Source organism: Neophocaena asiaeorientalis, unplaced genomic scaffold (genome assembly GCF_003031525.2).
Source record: "Neophocaena asiaeorientalis asiaeorientalis breed wild unplaced genomic scaffold, Neophocaena_asiaeorientalis_V1.1 scaffold79, whole genome shotgun sequence".
Lineage (NCBI taxonomy): Eukaryota > Metazoa > Chordata > Mammalia > Artiodactyla > Phocoenidae > Neophocaena > Neophocaena asiaeorientalis.
Genome location: NW_020175402.1, coordinates 2,040,814 through 2,059,513, shown reverse-complemented (window position 1 = coordinate 2,059,513; position 18,700 = coordinate 2,040,814). Strand labels below are relative to the sequence as shown.

The window sequence follows — 18,700 nt, the reverse complement described above, 5'->3', positions numbered from 1 at the left end:
TAGAGTCCCCTGTCCAAGCAGGCCTCACTGCCAAGGTCATCTCCAGCTGATGTCTGTGTTTCCCGAATCTCTTTTAGACGATTACAAGGACTATGGGGTCAACTGTGACAAGATGGCATCAGAAATCGAAGACCATATCCTTGAGCTGTGCCAGGGCTGTGGGTGCCTGAACTGTCCAGCGGCAGGTCTCCCAAGTACAAGGGATCCAGGACAGTGAGTGGGCAGTGGAAGGACTCAGGCATAGGCCCCTGCTCTGCCCCTGAACCTGAGTTCTTAATTCTAGCTAACATCTATTAAGTTTGGCACCTGCTGGCCTTTTGATAAGCTGTTTACGAGCAGTACGTCATTTCACGTTGAGAACAATCCCACAAGGTAGGTTCCCTGTGGGATTAATCCCATTTTACAGATGAGGTAACTGAGGCTAAAAGCAGCTAAGTTACATGCCCAAGCTCATACAGTTAATAGTAGTGGCAGAGTTGGGACGATTTGAGCCCAGAAAATGTGACTGTAGAACCTGAGGGCTCAGACAGGCTGTGTCTTTTTTTTAAGATTTTTTTTTTTTTGATGTGGACCATTTTTTGAAGTCTTTGTTGAATTTGTTACAATATTGCTTCTGTTTTATGTTTTGGTTTTTGGCCATGAGACATGTGGGATCTTAACTCCCCAACCAGGGATCGAACCTGCATCCCCTACATTGGAAGGCGAAGTCTTAACCACTGGACCTCCAGGGAAGTCCTCAGGCTGTGTCTTGACGTGCCTGGGTTGTGACATTGTCAATGAGTCGAGACAGAGAGAGGACAGCATTCCTTGTGCTCAGCCCTTCCCTCTCTTCCTCCTCTGAAGATAACAGCTCCCATGTTTGACCCCCTAAATATGTACCAGGCACTGTGTCCTGGGCAGTTGACACTTCCTACCTCTGTTAATACTTGCAATAATCTCTGTGAGGCAGGGGCTGTTGTTCCCATTTTACAGATGAGGAAACTAAGGCTCAGGAACTACTGAGTATCAAAGCTAAACTGAAAACCTTGGTCTTTGGATTCCATGTCCTGAGTTCTTCCCTTATGCACCATGCTTCCACTATCTGAAAGCAGCCTTGTCTAGACAGAGGAGGTGACTACCATGTGATATGGCCGATTGCACCGAAAGATTTTTTTTTTTTTTTGGTCGCACCACACAGCATTCAGGGATCTTAGTCCCAGGACCAGGCATCAAACCCGGGCCCCCTGCAGTGGTAGCGTGGAGTCCTAACCACTGGACCACCGGGGAATTCCCAAGATTTCTGTCTTGGAGGGGGAATCCCTCCACACTGTGCCCCACTGAATGAATGCATGGAATTCCTTTTACTGGAGACAAAGCTTTGCATATCAAAAAGGTATGGAGGGTGGGAACAGAATCCCCAGGGAACAGGGGTGTGAGTGTCCCATTAAGGCCCTTTTCTGGCCTTCTGGGCTCTACCTAGGGGCTCAGCTGGGGTTGGGAAGGTACAGGGGCCATCTCAGAAAACAAACTTCCTGCTTCCATCTCCTGCCTGAGAACCACCCTATTATCTTTCAACATATCTGGGAGTTTCCCTCCACCATCATTTAGTTATTAACCAGCACTTCTTGAGCTAATCTAACACCTCTCCAAGTACATTTTCATAATTTCCAATTAATTCAGTAACACAGAACATGAGGTATCAGAACTCTCAGGAGCTTCGTCTTTGTTTTCTCCCAATCAGTTGTCCCTCCAAGCAGGTCCCTCCACCTTCAAGCCCAGTTGAGACAAAGGTGGATGATCCAGTCCATAGTTCCACTGCTGGCCTTCCCTCCTCTGAACGACCCTCTTCTGAAGGACAGGAAATCAAAGCTGCACCAACGCTTTAGCTCTTTGTTCTTAGGTGGTGGGAAGTCAGGGGAAGGATAAATTTGGGGGCTTGAAAGCTCTATGTCCTAAAAAAGATCTGACCTCTTTGGAGCAACCCAGGACTAACATGGCAGCCGTGGGGCTCACATATGCTCATCTTGGGGGTAGGGGCCTATGATCCCTAGGTCTGCACTCCACCTCATCCCCCTCTGTGACCTCAGGAAATGGAGGCAGACTCAGGAAGAGGCTGATGAAAGGATTGCCAGCCCTGTTGTCCCCACATATCAAGCAGATCCCCACCTCCAAGAATCTCAAACACAGATTTTTAAACAAATATTTTGGCTTTCAAATGGATTAGGGCATATTCTTTCTTTTCATAGTTGTATTGTGCAAACAACGATCAAGGAAAACATAAATAACACCACCTTCCCTCCGGCCACTTCGAGAAAGCCAGCTGTGTCCATTTTCCCACATTCCCCACGTTCTCTTTCTTGTATATGGTTTTTCCCAGCAAAGGCTTCATCTTCCTGATTCTTCTTAGCTTAGGAGACCAAGAAAATGTGGCTTTGTTCCCTGAGGTCCTCCAGAGGATGGAGAAGGTGTGGGGGGGAGGCCTGTCTGGGTTGCAGTGTCTGGACAGATAACTCACTGTGGTCGGTGGCCAGGGGCAACTTCCTGCGGGGTGAGTGGAGAGAGCATTACGGTTAGGAGTGGGTCTGGCTTCCAGCCTTGGCTCTGCTGGGAATGTGCCCTGTGACCTTGAGCAAGGGCCTGCACCCTTTCTAAGCCTCATCTTCTTCATCCATTAATGAGCAAAGTAACTCTGACCAGCAATTCCCAAAGTGGGTTCCACGATAGGTATTCCCAGAGAAAAGGGAGGAGGGGCAGGCAGGTGGGTCTATGCTCTAATATGTTGGCAACACCAGAGTAAACAAAACTCAACGATTTCTTTATTGCAATACTGCCTGGAGCCTTAGACACGTGGCCCCTAATCTTATCTTATGTTTTCCTCTGATGGCTGGACTTACAACTTCCAGAGGCCCTTTCAAACTAGAGGCTATCGTCATCACTGTCATCTTAGCCCCTAAATGTTGAGCACTTGACATGCCCCAGACACCACGCTAGTGCCTCATGCAGCTTAGCTCACGGAATCCTCATAACGGCCTTTTATTTATAAATAAGGGAGCCGAGGCCCAAAAGAGGTCATGGGACTCACCTGAGGTCACACAAGAGGCTTAGACAAACCCAGGCTGCCCATTCCTGGGGTCCCTGACACCACAGCGCTTGAGATGACCTGCTGTCACCTTGGAGGCTATTTCCTTTCCTTGATATGCAGCTGACCCCAAATGCCCAAGTGAGACCCCCTACTTGGGGAGTCAGAGGCCACAAAGGTGCCTGACCACTTGTAAAAGTCCAAGGAAGGGAAGAGGTGGCCTTGCAGCTCCTCGGCCTTCAGGGACAGGCTCCCCGTCCTTCTGTGCTCCCCTGCAAGTGGCTGGCCGGCCCTTGACTATGTCACATATCTACCAGGAGCTCAAGAGCACAGATATGAAGTACCGGAACCGCGTGCGCAGCCGCATCAGCAACCTCAAGGACCCCAGGAACCCTGGCCTGAGGCGGAACGTGCTCAGCGGGGCCATCTCCTCTGGGCTCATTGCCAAGATGACGGCAGAGGTGAGAGTCGGGGCCGGGACCTCTGTGTGGTGGGACAAGGGGCCGGGCCCCTCCAGCCTTGCCCAGGTCTGAGAGGCAGTGGCTTGTAACTCAGTGATGAACCAGGGGCTTCCCTAGCCGGACCGTCTAAGACTCCCCATCCCTCAGGGCCCCTGGACTATCAGGACAGTGAACACAGCTACCATGTCTTCAGCGCTGTGCTAATCGCTTCGGTGTGCTGGCCAGTTCTAGCTTCACACCAACCGAGGGAGAAATGTTTATCATCTCCATCTTATAGGCGAGGATACTGAGGCTCAGAGGACTTAAGTGACCTGCCCGTGCACACAGCTAGAAAAGGTCGATGCCAGGAGCCAAGCTGTCTGGCCCCGGAGCACCCTCTCCTCCCTGCCTTGTGATCTGCCTCCCTCTTCTGCCTCGTTCAGTCCTATATCCCATTACCCAGCTCTGGGCCAAAGCCAGAATCGGAGTCCCTGACTCCATGGAGCACAGCCCAAGGTGCGGGGACAGACATGTATACAAATACATATGATACAGAGGTGGTGGCTGCCATGACAGAGCCACCACGGGAGCTTACAGGAGGGAAGGATTGACCCAGTTTGAAGGGGTCAGTAAGGGAAGGTAAAGGGAACAAGCCTGTTTGAGGAAGTATGTGCAGTGGTTAGAAGCTCGGGGCCTGGGCCGAACTGCCCGGGTTTGACTTCTGCCTGTGCCACTTAGCTGTGTGATCTTAGACCAGCCACTTAACCCCTTTGTGTCTCAGTTTTCTCGTCCGTAAAGTGGAAGTAATAACAGCTATCCCATGAAGGATTGAATGAGTTAACACATGTGAAGTGTTTAGAAGGTTAAGGCAAGTAAAGCCCTCCCAGGAATTAGTATATGTTAGGCCCATTCACTGGCCATTTCATCACAGTGCTATCAAAGAGGAAATATTATCCCCATTTTGTGGATGAGAAAACTGAGGCCACCCTCAGCTCATAAGTGATGATGAGGATTTGATCCCAGATCTGTTTATTTCAGAGTCTCTGTCTTGGAAAGACCTTTGTACACCCTCAGGTATGAGTGGCTCTTTGCTGCCAGAGCTAACTCAGGGGATTCCCCGCAAGCACGTGGCAATGGCACTGCTAAAGCCCTACTAAATCCAAGCGGCCCCGAGAAGGGGAGGGGAGACGCACTGACGTCCTGGAGTCTGGGTGTGCCTTGGGGTGTCTGGGAACCCTCTGAAACTATTGTCAAGAGTGTGCCTCTGTGTGTTTATGGTGTGCGTGATGTGTATGTATGTGTGGTTTGTGTGATGTAGCGTATGTGTGTGTGGTGTCTGTGGTTAGTGTGTGGTGTATGCAGGTGCGTGCTGTGTGTGTTATGTAATACGTACGTGTACATTTTTCTGAGAAGAGGGTTTGCTGCTTTCCTCAAATACCCAAAATTTTACAAAGAGCCCTGGCTTTAGGATAAAATGGGGAACTTGGCACAGGCGGACAGGGATATCTTTTGGCTTAATCTAAAATATATGCTCTTTTTAGGCAAATGACAACATATACCCAGAGTTACAAATTGCAACTTGGCTTAACAGAGTATTGTCCTTCCCTGTGAGGTGAAGCTGTGACTTTGATGGGAATCCAGCCTGCATTTCCTTCTCTCTGGCCCTCACCCTGTGGCTCTGGGGTCCCTCTGCTTCTCTTTGTGTGTCGTGGGAATGCTATCAAGAGACTGTCTTACAGGCAGTTCCAGAAACATTGGGAAACCAGGCCCCGGAGAACCAAGAGCAAGGTGTAGGCACAGGTGTGAGCCAAACCCAGCAAGTTCCCAGAAGCTGGAGGCCAGAACAGAGCTGGGTGACTGAATTAGGACAAAGACAGGCCCCAGAAGTCTCAGCAAAGGAACCGGCCAAGTCTGGCCCCATCCAAGGACTATTCACTAGAACAGGGCAAGAGAATCGGGTGATCAACACAGGCCCAAGAAGAGGCTGACCAGGCCAAAGGCAGCAAGCCAGGACTGCATCACGCCCTCCACAGGGACTGCCAATGCCAGCCGCTGAGGAGCCCCCTGCCCGCAACCCAGGCAACGGAGGCCCAGGAGCCCTCCTTCCTGGGGTCAACTTTTGCTCTAGGCAGGAAGCTTTTATAAGAAATAGAGGATCGGACTTCCCTGGTGGTCCAGTGGTTAAGACTCTGTGCTCCCAATGCAGGGGGCCCAGGTTCGATCCCTGGTCAGGGAACTAGATCCCGCGTGCTGCAACTAAAAGATCCCACATGCCGCAGCTAAGACTTGGTGCAGCCAAATAAATAAATTTCTTAAAAAAAAAAAAAAAAGAAAGAAAGAAATATAGGACCATTTTTGCTCCAGGAAGAAAAATAACAGGGACTTCCCTGGTGGTCCAGTGGTAAAGAATCTGCCTTCCAATGCAGGGGGTGCAGGTGCGATCCCTGGTCAGGGAACTAAGATTCCACATGCTGCAGAGCAGCTAAGCCCATGCGCCACAACTAGAGAGAAGCCCGTGCACCACAACGAGTGCATGATCCCACGTGCCGCAATGAAGATCCCGTGTACCGCAACGAAGACCCGACACAGCCAAATAAATAAATATTTTTTAAAAGATGGGGCTTCCCTAGTGGCACAGTGGTTGGGAGTCCGCCTGCCGATGCGGGGGGCACGGGTTCGTGCCCCGGTCTGGGGGGGATCCCACGTGCCGCGGAGCGGCTGGGCCCGTGGGCCGTTACCGCAAAAAAAAAAAAACAAAGAAAAAAGAAAAATAATAGCTTGGGGTTGGGCTGCCTGCTGTGCTGTGGCTCAGAGGCCAGAGGCTCCCGTCAGGCAGCGCCTGGGGCAGCTGATGCCTGTGTGAGTGCGTGGACATCCCTCTCTGCCTCCTGTGTCTCCCTAACTCCCTTTTTATGTCTCTTTCCTGGTCCACCTGATTCCCTCATTCTTCCTCCTCTCTTTTTCTCTCAAACCCAGATGATTCAAAGAATGGGGCAGATTCTGAGATACCCATTAGAGCTGTTGAGTGGACATACTGGCAGCCCACAAGGAGAGGGATTTTGTTCCCAGCGTCAAAGCCAGTGCCTGGTGTGTCATAAGTACTCAACAAATATTTAGCAAATTCACATTGTACATGACGTGAAGATCCAGTGTCATCTCTACACTTATTTTCCTCATTTTCGACCTTATTTTCTATATTACTGTACTGACCCCGTGTGTCTTTGATGCTGCCTCCTAAATGAGGCAGGAAGAGATAGGTAAATGGATTGGTAAGTGGATAGAGTTCTCCTGATCTCTATTTCTTGTCTTTTCTTTTTTTTTTAATTGAAGCATAGTTGATTTCCGGTTTATTTCTCAGCTGGCACAGTCTGACCCACAGCCACATCTCCCACACTCCTCACCTTGACCCACACTGAGTACCCTTCCCCAAACATGTTATTCTTGTCCTCTGATCTCTGGCATCTATCATTCTCTTGTGCCATCCCCCTCAGGAAGTCCTGCTTATCTTTCAAGACTGGTGAAGGTGTCAGCTTCTTTAATGAGCCTACCTGCCCCCATATGGGCTTTCCCTACACTTTGTATACCTTTGCTTTAGTACCTCCTACACTATCTTGCAATCTTGCTTAAATGTTTGGCTGTTCTACTAGATTAGCATTACCTGGGGACAGGAACCAAATCAGGTCTGAATCCTTAGGGCTTAGAGGCAGTGGTAGGCTGGAGCCAGCTCCTACCAGCTCAGGAGAGATGATTTATGTGTAGCTCTTCCCAACTCTGCATTCAGTTATATCACATTAGTAGCTTGAAAATGGCCATGGTGGGAGTGTTTACACCATGGAAATCGGTAAATGCTACAAATTAGCCACCACTGCAGCCAAAGCCAGTTTACCAGCACACCAGTGCAGTGAAAGGCATTCAAGAAATTGACATCCAATACATTTTGAATGAATAAATGTATTATGCTCTGGAAAGTCCCCCAACATTAAAGTCAGCTGGTTTTGCTTATATGGCCTGGGGTTGACTTGTTTTTGTATATACCCCTGCCATTGGTTAGGACCTAGTCCTTGAATTTGACACAGTAGGACATTCGTGTGTGTACTAGGATAACTTGGGGGCACTAATAAAAATGCATATTCCTGGACCTGCCCTTAGAGTTTTGGATTCATAGGAATCTGCATTTTGTCAAGAAACCCAAGTGGTGATAATGTAGCAGTCAGCATACTAAATTTGTTTGACCTTTGTACCAACTCTGTTCTCCACAGTTTAAGGGGTCATGCTAGATGGCAATAATTAAAATGCTTAGCCAGTGCCAAATCCTCTTTAAAAAAAAAAAAAAAGTTTCGTTTTTTTTTTTTTTTTTTTTTGGCCGTGCCTCATGGCTTGCGGGATCTTAGTTCCCTGACCGGGGATTGAACCCAGGCCACAGCAGTGAAAGCAGTGAATCCTAACCAGTAGACCACCAGGGAACTCCCCAAATCTTTTAACATTAGCTTCGGGACTTCCCCAGCGGTCCAGTGGCTGGGACTTTGCCTTCCAGTGCAAGGGGTGTGTGTTCCATCCCTGGCTGGGGAGCTGGGATCCCCCATGCCTCTCGGCCGAAAAACCAAAGCATAGAAGCGGAGGCAGTGTTGTGAGAGATTCATTAAAGACTTTAGAAATGGTCCACATCAAAAAAATCTTAAAAAGGAAAAAAATTAGCTTCAGCCATCTTCCTCCCCCCAAACCAACACTAACTAGAGCTCTCTCCAGTTTGAGTGTCTCCCTCTCTGCTCTCTTCTGGAAGACGTTCAAGGCAAGTCAAATGGCCAGGGGAGGGACAGAAAAGGGGAGGACCTGGATAATGCAGACACTAAGTGCCTACAGTGAGCTGACGAGAGACAGGAGGCTCTGTTCTGTAGGAACTTATAGAAAAAGATATTCCATGATGCAATCACAGGTGAGCAGTTAGTTGTGTGAACCCAGGAGCTTCAGGTCCTGCTTGGGTGGGGTTAACAGCAGTAAGTCATGAATAGTCGAGACCAAGGTTCCCACCAGGCAGAATGGCCTGGCCGGGCAGGGATCCCAGCTCAGACGGGCAGTGGGTCAAGTCCAGACTGGAAGGACAAGGGGAACATCATAGATCAGGTGGTCAGTAATCAAGTCAGATTAAGCAGGAAGGTACACAAGAGTACCTGAGGAGATGTACACAAGAGTGTTGATCCTGGGGGAAGCTGTTTGCCTTGTACCCTCCTATATGTGCCCTACTGTACTTGGCCCAGTTGGAGCACCCGAGTTTGACCTTCCACCCAAAGGCAGAATGGGGACTCTTCTGATAAAGGCTTTTCCCAGCTGGGACAGGGCCAGGGCTCCTGGGGCTCCCTGGCCCTGAAGGGCAGACTCATTTCTCTCCAGGAAATGGCCAGTGATGAGCTGAGGGAGTTGAGGAACGCCATGACCCAAGAGGCCATCCGTGAGCACCAGATGGCCAAGACAGGCGGCACCACCACCGACCTCTTCCAGTGCAGCAAATGCAAGAAGAAAAACTGCACCTATAACCAGGTATGGGGTGGGGGAGGGGCCAGTGGGGGAGGAGGTGACAGGGGCCAGGAGAAGCTTAGGGACAAGCCAGCGGGGAGAAAGGGCTAAAACCCTGGGCTGCAGAGAGAAGGGCAAGTCTTGGTACACCAACATCTGTGGCTTCTAGAAAGATGCATGCAGAAGCACCCAGATCTGAGTCTGTGAGGCTTGGCCAGCGTGTTCTGGCCTGCCCTGAAGCAAGAATAAGAGGGACCAAAAAAAAAAAAAAGAATAAGAGGGACCAGACTCACAGGGCACAGAACAACTGTACAGTCACAAATGGTTGGAAGGGAACTTAGCAATAAAAACTCTGTCGCTCACTTTACACACAAGGAAGCCGAGGTCCAGACGGGGACAAGTTTTGCGGCTTTGTCTAAGGCGGCAAAGACCGTGGCAGAGATGTTAATAAACCCAGATCCAGACCTTTCTGCCTGCAATACAGCCAACTTGGTAGTAAAGCCTAAGGGATTTAGCCCCGAGTCGTAAGGTAAGGGTGAAGACCACTGCCCTGGCATGGGGAGCCGTGGGAGGCTGTGGAGGCCTCTTCTCTGAGACTTAAAAGCTGTCTCTGGGTTGTATGTGTTATGCCCTTGGGGCACCGATATTCTTGGATTCTAACTGGTGCTTTGTCACTCTAGAACTCTGTTCATTCCCCCATCTGCTCTCAAGCAAGATGTATCAGAGCACCTTGCCCTTGGGGATCTGTGGCTACAGCAGAAATAGTGAGCCTTGCCCTTCAGGAGTCTCTTGGAGAATTCTAGTTCAGGAATCTGGAGATGTGTGTGCAAGTTCCTGTTCCCTTCCAAGCACGTTTCCCTGTGGAGTGACGTGCCTCCTGTGCATTGCCTCCCACCAGAAGCCAAATGCCCATTCGCAAAGTTCTCTCTCCACAGAGAGACCCCAGTGGTATCCTTCCTCAGGTGTCATTGCTCTGCAGTGACAAGGCTGTGCTAGGCTGTGTCCTCCTGGCCCACTGCTGGACTCACCCATTAGAAGGGGGACTTCCCCCCACTCCACACACTCCAGCTGACATGTTCATAGCTGAGTGTCCACAAAGCAACAACTTGCTACATGTCATGGCCATCCAGGGTTGGCTGCAGAACATCAGAACAGCAATTGTCAAATCTGGAAATACCAGGGATTTGCTGTGGGAAACCTGGTTTCTGCGCCTGAATGGTCTGGTTAAGGGGATGAGAAACTAGAAAATAATATTAAATATCCCCAATGATCTTCAAATCCCTTTTCCTCTCTGGGTCTCAGTTCTTCCACCTGTAAAATAAACAACAAACTGGATGATCCCTAAGGTTGCTTCCAGCTCACTCAGTTCTGATCAGAGAGGTACATCCAATAGGATGTGTTCATTTTTCCAGTAGGAGATGAGTCTTGAAGCAAGAGAAGACAGATCAGTTCGGAAGAATCAACAACAAAGAGTGAGAGTGCAAAGGTCAGGTTGAGCCAGGGAGATACTGGAAGTGAGCTGATGGAAAACATATGAATACACAATGGAATTCTTAGTGATAAGGGAATTGCCAAAGTGGAGTGGGAGTAATGGTGCCAGCCTCTGGGATTTGGACCTACTTCTACAGACAGTGGGAGCCATAGCAGGTCCTAGAGCAGGAAAGTGACTTCATGAGTGGTCCCTGCTCTCTTTTTCTCTCAGGTGCAGACACGCAGTGCTGATGAGCCCATGACTACCTTTGTCTTATGCAATGAATGTGGCAATCGCTGGAAGGTCTGTATTATCTGTATCTGTATCTTTCTTCCTTCCCTGTCATCCACAGATGCTGCCCACATAAGGAGTAGGATGCCCACAGCCCAAAAGGGACCTCATACATGGGGGGCTTGCCAGCCTCCACAGAGCAGGCCTGCAGAGCTGGAGATAGTGGTGGGTTGTTTTGGGGAGGTGGGGACACTGTACATGTGTATGTGCATGTTTTTTTTTGGAAAGCACCCAGCTGGGGTGGGGACAGCAGCCCGCATTTTATCACAGGAAGGGCAAGTCTGTCATTCGAACACAGATGGAATCAGCCTCCTGGGATCCACAGAGGGGAGGGAAAACAATAGCACTCTGCATTTGGACCACGCCTCTCTGCAAAGTGGTTCCACAGATGGTCTTTCCTTTGAACCTGGTCACAGCCAGGGATGAGGAGACAGCGTTGCCCCCAGACGCTCCCAGGTCATCCTCCCCTCCTAGAGCAGCTCTGGAAAAGCCTTACATTACCCAAGGCTGTAACCCAGGTGGGCCCCAGCCCCTGCAGAGGCAGCGGTTTTGTTTTCAGGCATGGGAGCCAAGCAAAGACTCCCTTCACAGTGCTCCTTCCTGCCTCGTCTTCTGAAACAACTGAGTGTGGTCACATGGTTAATGTACGGTTACAGTACCATCTGACTTGCAAGTGTGCTGTGTAATGTCTGGGCCACCGGGCATGCTGCAGGTGCTCCTAAAATTGTAAGGTACTTAGCAAGGACTGAGCATGGGACTGGGAGTCAGGAGCCCTGGTTTCAGGTCTCCGCTCTGCCCTACTCGCTGGGTGACCCTGAGCGTGTCACTCTCCTCCCATGGGTGATGTGACGATTATTACATATGCACACACACTTTGCAACAACTAAGAGAAATGTTCCTTTATAATATTACTCTCATTTTCAGATGAGGAAATTGAGCTACTGAAATGGTTAACAAGCATAAAGTCACAGAGTTTCGAGCACCGAAAGACAGTACTCCACATTCCTGATCGATTGAGTTTTCTACAACTTTATGTAGGGCCTCAACAGCCATGGGGCCTCATAAGAACTGCCATGTATTTTAGGGTAAAAGTCAGACAATTATGTATTTTTCTTTTATTCACTTAGGGATGGGGCCAGTATAATGGCCTACTGGTTTAGAGCATGGGCTTTGGTATCAGGCTCAAATCCTAGCTTTATGACTTACAAGGTGACTTTGCTAAATGACCTGCACTCTCTAGGTCTGGATTTCCTCATCTATAAAATAAGGGTAGGAATACTTAGCCCACAGAGCTGTTTTGAGGATTGAGAAGGTAATACACATAAAGAATTAACAGGGCCTCTGATAGCTCATGTGGTATCTTTGTCAAATTAGAAAGAAGTGTCATTGCCTCCACGTAGACACAGCCTTGCACCAGGGTACAGAGCTTGGCAATGAGCAGGGGCTGAGTTTCAGCCCCAACCTGCCCCTTTGGCCAAGCTCTCTTGTGCAGTGAACAAGCTGTACAGCCATACAAAAAAGCCCTGAGCACATACGTGCCTGGTACATAGAAACCACCATTCTCATTATTGTGAGTTTGTTACCTATTAGTATTATGGGAGCTTCGGCAAGTCATTTAACCTGTCTGAATTGCTTCTTTACCTGTGAAAATGGAAGAGAGATGACAGTGCCTATCTCACAGGGTGGCTGTGAGGATGAAATGAGTTAATATACGTTAATGCCGCCTAGCCCAGAGTAAGTGCTCAATCAATTGTAGCTATTGTGTTACTATTGGGCAAAAGCTCCAAACCCAGCTCCTCCTCCCTGATTTCTGGAGAGAAACTGGAATTCGGAAGTTGGAGAGGCAGGTCCCACTAGAGGTGGCAGCTACATGGCTTCTGACAAAATTTTCAGGTAGTGTCCATTGCCATGTGGGAGACCTAAAGTCTAACCAAGCTATTAGTAATAATCACGGTGTTATCTCTGACCATAAATTGAGAGCCTACTGCATGTCCGCCATCACATCTCCATTCATTACTTGATATACTTTTCTGCGTTGATCGGCATTATGATCCCGTTATGGAGATGAGTGATTTGTTCGGGGTCACACTGCTAATAATGGCAGAGCTGGGATCTGGACTCTGGTCTGTGTGGCTCCAGACCCCACCTTCCTTTTCATGTCCCTCCACCTGCCTCTAGCCTCCCTGAGTCACGGCAAAGAAAGTTCTAAAACACTGTTGCCTTTTTGGTTTTGTAGTTCTGCTGATAGAACCACCAGCCAGGATTTCAGTGAACAAGGTGAGGAAGAACAAAGAGAAAGCACTAAGCCATCGTAACTGGAGAAAAATAAAAATTAAAACGAAGAAAAGTACTTAACTCTGAATGGGGCATTAGGGATCAGAGGGAGAATTCTTTTACAAATTAATAATCAGTTATTAATAGTGATTGACTAATAGGGGGAGGCTAATTGGGGTACAATGCTTAGTCCGTGTTGACAGACCTCTTGTAGAAACTCAGAGCCTCAGAGCTGAGGTGCCGTATCTTTGACAGTGACTGGTAGACCTTTGCTTTGAGTCCCTTCCTTCACATCTGAACCTCTTGGCCTTTTCTGAGTTGGAAACTACCAGATCGACTCAAATCTTACCCACCCCACCATGAATCACACGTGCAGAACAGTTGGCACATGGTTTGGCTTAGGCAGATATGACTTCCACATCGTGTAGAAAGATTTCTTCCCCACTCCTCATCTCTTCCCAGACTCTCTGCTATTCCCTGTTCCTAGCTTGTTTGGGGGCCTTTGAGGACTCCAGACCTGGTCCCTCTAGGCAGGGGACACATCATCTTGAGCTGAGGGTTTCTGAGTGAAGTGTACAGTGGTAGCCGAGTTTGGTGGCCCCTGGGAGGTCCTGAGCCTTGGAACCCATCCAGGCCCAGGCAATGCATTCCTCACAGCTCTATTGTGGCCTGAGCTACAGAGGAAGTCTGCAGTGCACAAGGGCCCTTGTTGTGTTTCTCCCGTGATGAAATTGGCTTGCTTTTTAAGCTGATAGGAATTTTAGGCAAATCTGGAACCTTCTGGAAAAGCCTTGGGGGCAGGTCTGGTGGGTCTGTCCTGGGTCTCAGTCGCTGACTGTCCCTGGCCTTCCAGCAGCCCCAGGCTGAGGCTCCTGGACTGTGTTTTCTAAAATAACTAATGCGTAAGAGCCTGTGAACTCCTGGGAGCTTGGGCAAGTCACTTAACCTCTCTGAGCCATTTCCTTTACCCATCAAAAATGGGAGTGGTACTAGTGCCTGCTTCATAGAGTTTCCATCTGCCTTGGTTCACACTTAGGGTAGCTGTTGGGGTAACTTCAGCCCAAGTTTCTTACGTGCCCTGGCGGAATTGGTTATCACCTTCTTCCTTCTACCCAAGTGCCTCCTCCTGTAGATGAAGCCTGTAAATAAACTGTGTACAGAAACCTGCCACCATCTCCAGGTTTTCAGCGGTCAGATTTGGGGTGGGTCCTTTGGAAGGACTGAAAATCCTCTCACAGAAGATACAATACACACAGCTCATAAATGGCAGATCCAGGATGGAAACCCAGGTCTCCTGCCACCTGTCATTGTGCTTTATGCTATGAGAAATCCAGGGCCATACACAGTGCTCGGCCTCTACCTTCCAGGAGCTCCCAGCCTGGCAGGGGAAGAAGCCACAGGTAGAGACTTCCATACCAGATGGGGTGTGATAAAGCCTGAGGTATGAATATTACCCACAGAAGTATAGAAGGATGTTGCTTAGATACCCAGGTGCTTTTTAAACTGTAATATAGGTGGGAATCCCCTGGGGATCATCTTAAAACGCAGATTCTGATTCAGTGGGTCTGGGGTGGGGCCTGAGATTTTCTTCTTTTCTAACGAGCTCCCAGGTGATGCCAATGCGGCTGGTCCACAGACCACACTTGAGGAGTACTGGCTGAGACATCCAGATTTTTCTCTGCATTATCTAATCCTCCATCCAAACGTCTAGAAATCAAAAGCAGAACAAAATAGCAACCACTATTAATATAATAATATCAATAAATGTTACTTTTGGGCTTTTTAAATATGCCACCCTGGGGCGATCTTCAATAGTCACAGTCTAAATGTCCATTGTGCTCCCGGTGTCACAAGGATTTACAGCATAGGAAAAAATACAAAACTCAATAACCTTACTGTTTACAAAGGACATGAGTCAGATTAAACAGCAGAAGAACAAGTCGGCTCCAGTTCGCACATCTATACAGTACACATCTACATTCGCAAAAGGACACAGAAAAGCATGAATAGGCCTCAGACTGTGTTCACATCAGCAGGCGTCAATACCCTCCCCACTGGTCTTCCTGTGTCCGCCCAGGACCCCCTCCAGTTCATGCTCTCCACTGCGCTGACCAGAATAGGCTTTTCAAAATGGCAAGTCTGATCATGTTACAGCCCCTGCCCCACCACTCCACCACCCCCATTTGCAACCTTCCATTTTTTCCCGCTACTCTTGGCAGGGCCTATAAGGCCCTGCAGGGCTGGCCTCTGCCTCTCTCCGACACTTTATGCTCCAGCCACACTGGCCGTGCTGTGTTCCTCCTCGTCACACAGGCTTTGCACATGCTGTTGGCCAGAATACATGGTTTAACCCCATCGCCTCCCTAATATCAAAGATGAAGAGGAAAAAAAAAAAAAAAAAGATGAAGAGGGTGCGAGCTTCAAGGGAGTTAGTGTTAACTCTACCTCCCTGAAAGGCTTCCTAGGGGGAGGGAGATAGCTGCTACCTTACAGGAGGAAAAAGACGACATTAGGTGAAACAGAGAAGCAACATGGTTGGGATGGAGGAAAGAAGGTCTCACCAGGAATGTTAGGGCCAAATGACCTTGAAAACCAGAGTCAAGATCCTATGACCATGTATATGTATAACTGATTCACTTTGTTATAAAGCAGAAACTAACACACCATTGTAAAGCAATTATACTCCAATAAAGAAAAAAAAAGATCCTATGACCAGTTTAAAAGAGGATTTCAAATGTTACAGAAACCTGAAATACTACAGAGAAGTCTTTCTTAGTAGTCTCATCCAGACTACCAAATTTCTGTCTTTAGCTCTGAGGTTTTTTATGTTTTTGAGCTTGAGACTTCAGTCACCAAGTGCCTATCTGGATATCTACTCCAAGTACCCCACTGGCCCTCTCAATACAATTAATCACAAACTGAATTCACATCTTCTCTTTCTTAAATCCCCTCTTCTGTCTTTTCTATTTGTCAACTAGTTCATTACTTAGAACCATCTTTGAGCCTTTTCCCTTGCCCTCTTCATTTTATCATTTTATTGTCTCTCCCTTACCCAATCCTTCCCTCCATTGCCATCACCATTAACATCTTCTCTCAGGTCTTCTTTTTTCTCCAACTGATGCCAAGGCCTTCTACTGGTCTCCCAACTCAAAACACTCCCTACCGGGACTTCCCTGGCAGTCCAGTGGTTAAGACTCCACGCTTCCAATGCAGGGGGCGCAGGTTCCGTCCCTGGTCTCGGAACTAAGAAACCACATGCCACGTGGTGCAGCCAAAAGAACAAAAACAAATAAACAAGCAAACAAAAAACAGTCCCTACCTTACCTGCATGAGCCATGCATGGCTCTGAGCATCATTCCCCCAATCATTTTCAGTGGATTTTCACCAGCTATACCTGGTCTGACTTTCAAAGTTCCCTTCCATCTGCCTGTCTTTAGTGATTTATCTTCCACCCCTGCTGCCCCTCATGCTCCAGCCTAAGGGAGGTATTTGTCCTGTTCTTGAAAACCTGATGGACCTTCCCAACTGTGACTGCCTATTCCGATTCCCCCTCCTCCACCCCAGTCCACATCTTACCCATTCTTCAAGGCTCACCTCAGATACACGTCTTCTACGAAGTCTTCTCTGATAACCCTGGCCACAAGAGGTGGTTCCTCAGAACTCCCACAGCACTGTGAAACGCCAGTAGTTACAGCGCGTTCTACCATGATAATGATAATAATTCCTTTCTATGACAGTGTCAATAATATCTATTAAGGGGACTTCCCTGGTGGTCCAGTGGGTAAGACTCCACACTCCCAATGCAGGGGGCCTGGGTTCGATCCCTGGTCGGGGAGCTAGATCCCACATGGATGTTGCAACTAAGAGTCCGCATGCCGCAAGTAAAGATCCCACATTCTGCAGTGAAGATCCCACGTGCTGCAACGAAGACCTGGCGCAGCGCAGCCAGAATAAATATTAATTAAAAAAATAACATCTATTAATTTTTGAGCATTTACTAGCTGGGTATCTTGGGCACATTATGTAAATCCATGCCTTCGTCTTTCATCTGTAAAATGATGGTAGTAATAGCACATAGCTCATAGGGCTGTTGTGAGGATTCATTAGAATCATACCTGACACAAAGTACCTGACTAGTGAACATTAGCTATTGTTATGAGTATAGGGGTACTTTATATTGTCTCAACTAATCCTCAGACCCCCTGAACTAGGTTCTTTTTAAAAAAATTTGTGGGTTGAGAACTGGTGAGTTTTAGATTAAATGAACTTGTGTGCAAAAAAAAATTGTGGGAGGGCTTCCCTGGTGGTGCAGTGGTTAAGAATCCGCCTGCCAATGCAGGGGACACGGGTTCAAGCCCTGGTCCGGGAAGATCCCACACGCCACGGAGCAACTAAGCCCGTGCGCCACAACTACTGATCCCACGTGATGCAACTACTGAAGCCCATGCGCCTAGAGCCCGTGCTCCACAACAAGAAAAGCCACTGCAATGAGAAGCCCACGCACCGCAACGAAGAATAGCCCCCGCTCACCGCAGCTAGAGAAAGTCTGTGTGCAGCAACGAAGACCCAATACAGCCAAAAATAAATTTATTTAAAAAAATAAAATAAAAAATTTTAATTGTGAGAAAATATACATAACAAAAACTTTACCATCTTAACCATTTTTAAGTGTACATAAAGTCCAGTAGTGTTAAGTACACCCACATTGTTGTGCAGCCAATCTCCAGGAACTCTTTTCATTTCGCAAAACTGAACTTCTGGGGCTTCCCTGGTGGAGCAATCGTTAACACTCCACGTTCCCAATGCAGGGGGTCCAGGTTCGATCCCTGGTCAGGGAACTAGGTCCCACGTGCATGCCGCAACTAACAGTCCCCATGCCACAACTAAGGAGCCGGCGAGCCAGAACTAAGGAGCCCACCTGCTGCAACTAAGACCCAGCGCAACCAAATAAATAAATAAAATGTAACCAAATAAATAAGTAAATAAAATAAATATTTTTTAAAAAACCCTTAACTTCTATTCCTATTAAACAATTCCCCATTTCCCCCTTCCCCCGCCCCTGGCAAGCACTATTTTACTTTCTATCTCTATGAACTGTATTATTATATTCTTTTTACAAACCAAAAGAACCGAGGCTCAGAGAGTAATTTGCTTCTATGAGACAGAATCTGGACTTGAACCTGGGCCTCCGTTCATGCACTTTGAAACATGATTTCACCTCGAAACATGATTTCACCTCACAGATGGGAGGTGAAAAATCATCTGTAACGCATTTTACCTCTCCTACAACCATGATGGCCACTGTGTGACAAGGCCCTCCTCTGTGCCCGTGCATTTTACATTTTGCAGCCATTCTCACATTTAATCCTCACAGCAGCCCTGTAGTCACTGTGAGGGGGCAGTATCCTAACTCCCAGCACAGTGCCGGTACAGGACAGAGACAGTAAATATGTCCAGTGAATATAGGCCTATTTGATGCCTTTAAATAGGTTAAACAATACTAAATAAGTTTGTTGTGCATTTTTAATGCAATTGTTTACATTATTTGAAAATGTTGACTCTCTAAGGAGAAAACCAGCTGAAATGCATGAGGTCATAAAGAGCTTCCCAATCCTGGCCACTCCCCTCTCCTCCTGCAAAGAAAAACTGCTCTTC

The 18,700-nt window shown here is 48.1% G+C and overlaps 1 protein-coding gene and 1 non-coding gene across 2 annotated transcripts in view; both read left to right on the top strand.

Annotated features, from left to right (window-relative positions):
* TCEA3 (transcription elongation factor A3) overlaps positions 1-14,307 on the top strand; it is a 36,619-nt gene extending 22,312 nt beyond the window's left edge. Inside the window, exons 7-11 of the mRNA XM_024766571.1 lie at positions 78-134; positions 3,365-3,519; positions 8,887-9,033; positions 10,712-10,783; positions 13,008-14,307. Coding sequence (XP_024622339.1) covers positions 78-134; positions 3,365-3,519; positions 8,887-9,033; positions 10,712-10,783; positions 13,008-13,016 — 440 coding nt within the window. The 3' untranslated portion in view covers positions 13,017-14,307. The remainder of the gene's footprint in view (positions 1-77; positions 135-3,364; positions 3,520-8,886; positions 9,034-10,711; positions 10,784-13,007) is intronic.
* TRNAG-CCC (transfer RNA glycine (anticodon CCC)) lies at positions 5,662-5,734 on the top strand. Its single transcript has one exon. It is a non-coding gene; the product is annotated as a tRNA-Gly (tRNA).
* Positions 14,308-18,700: the final 4,393 nt, after the last annotated feature.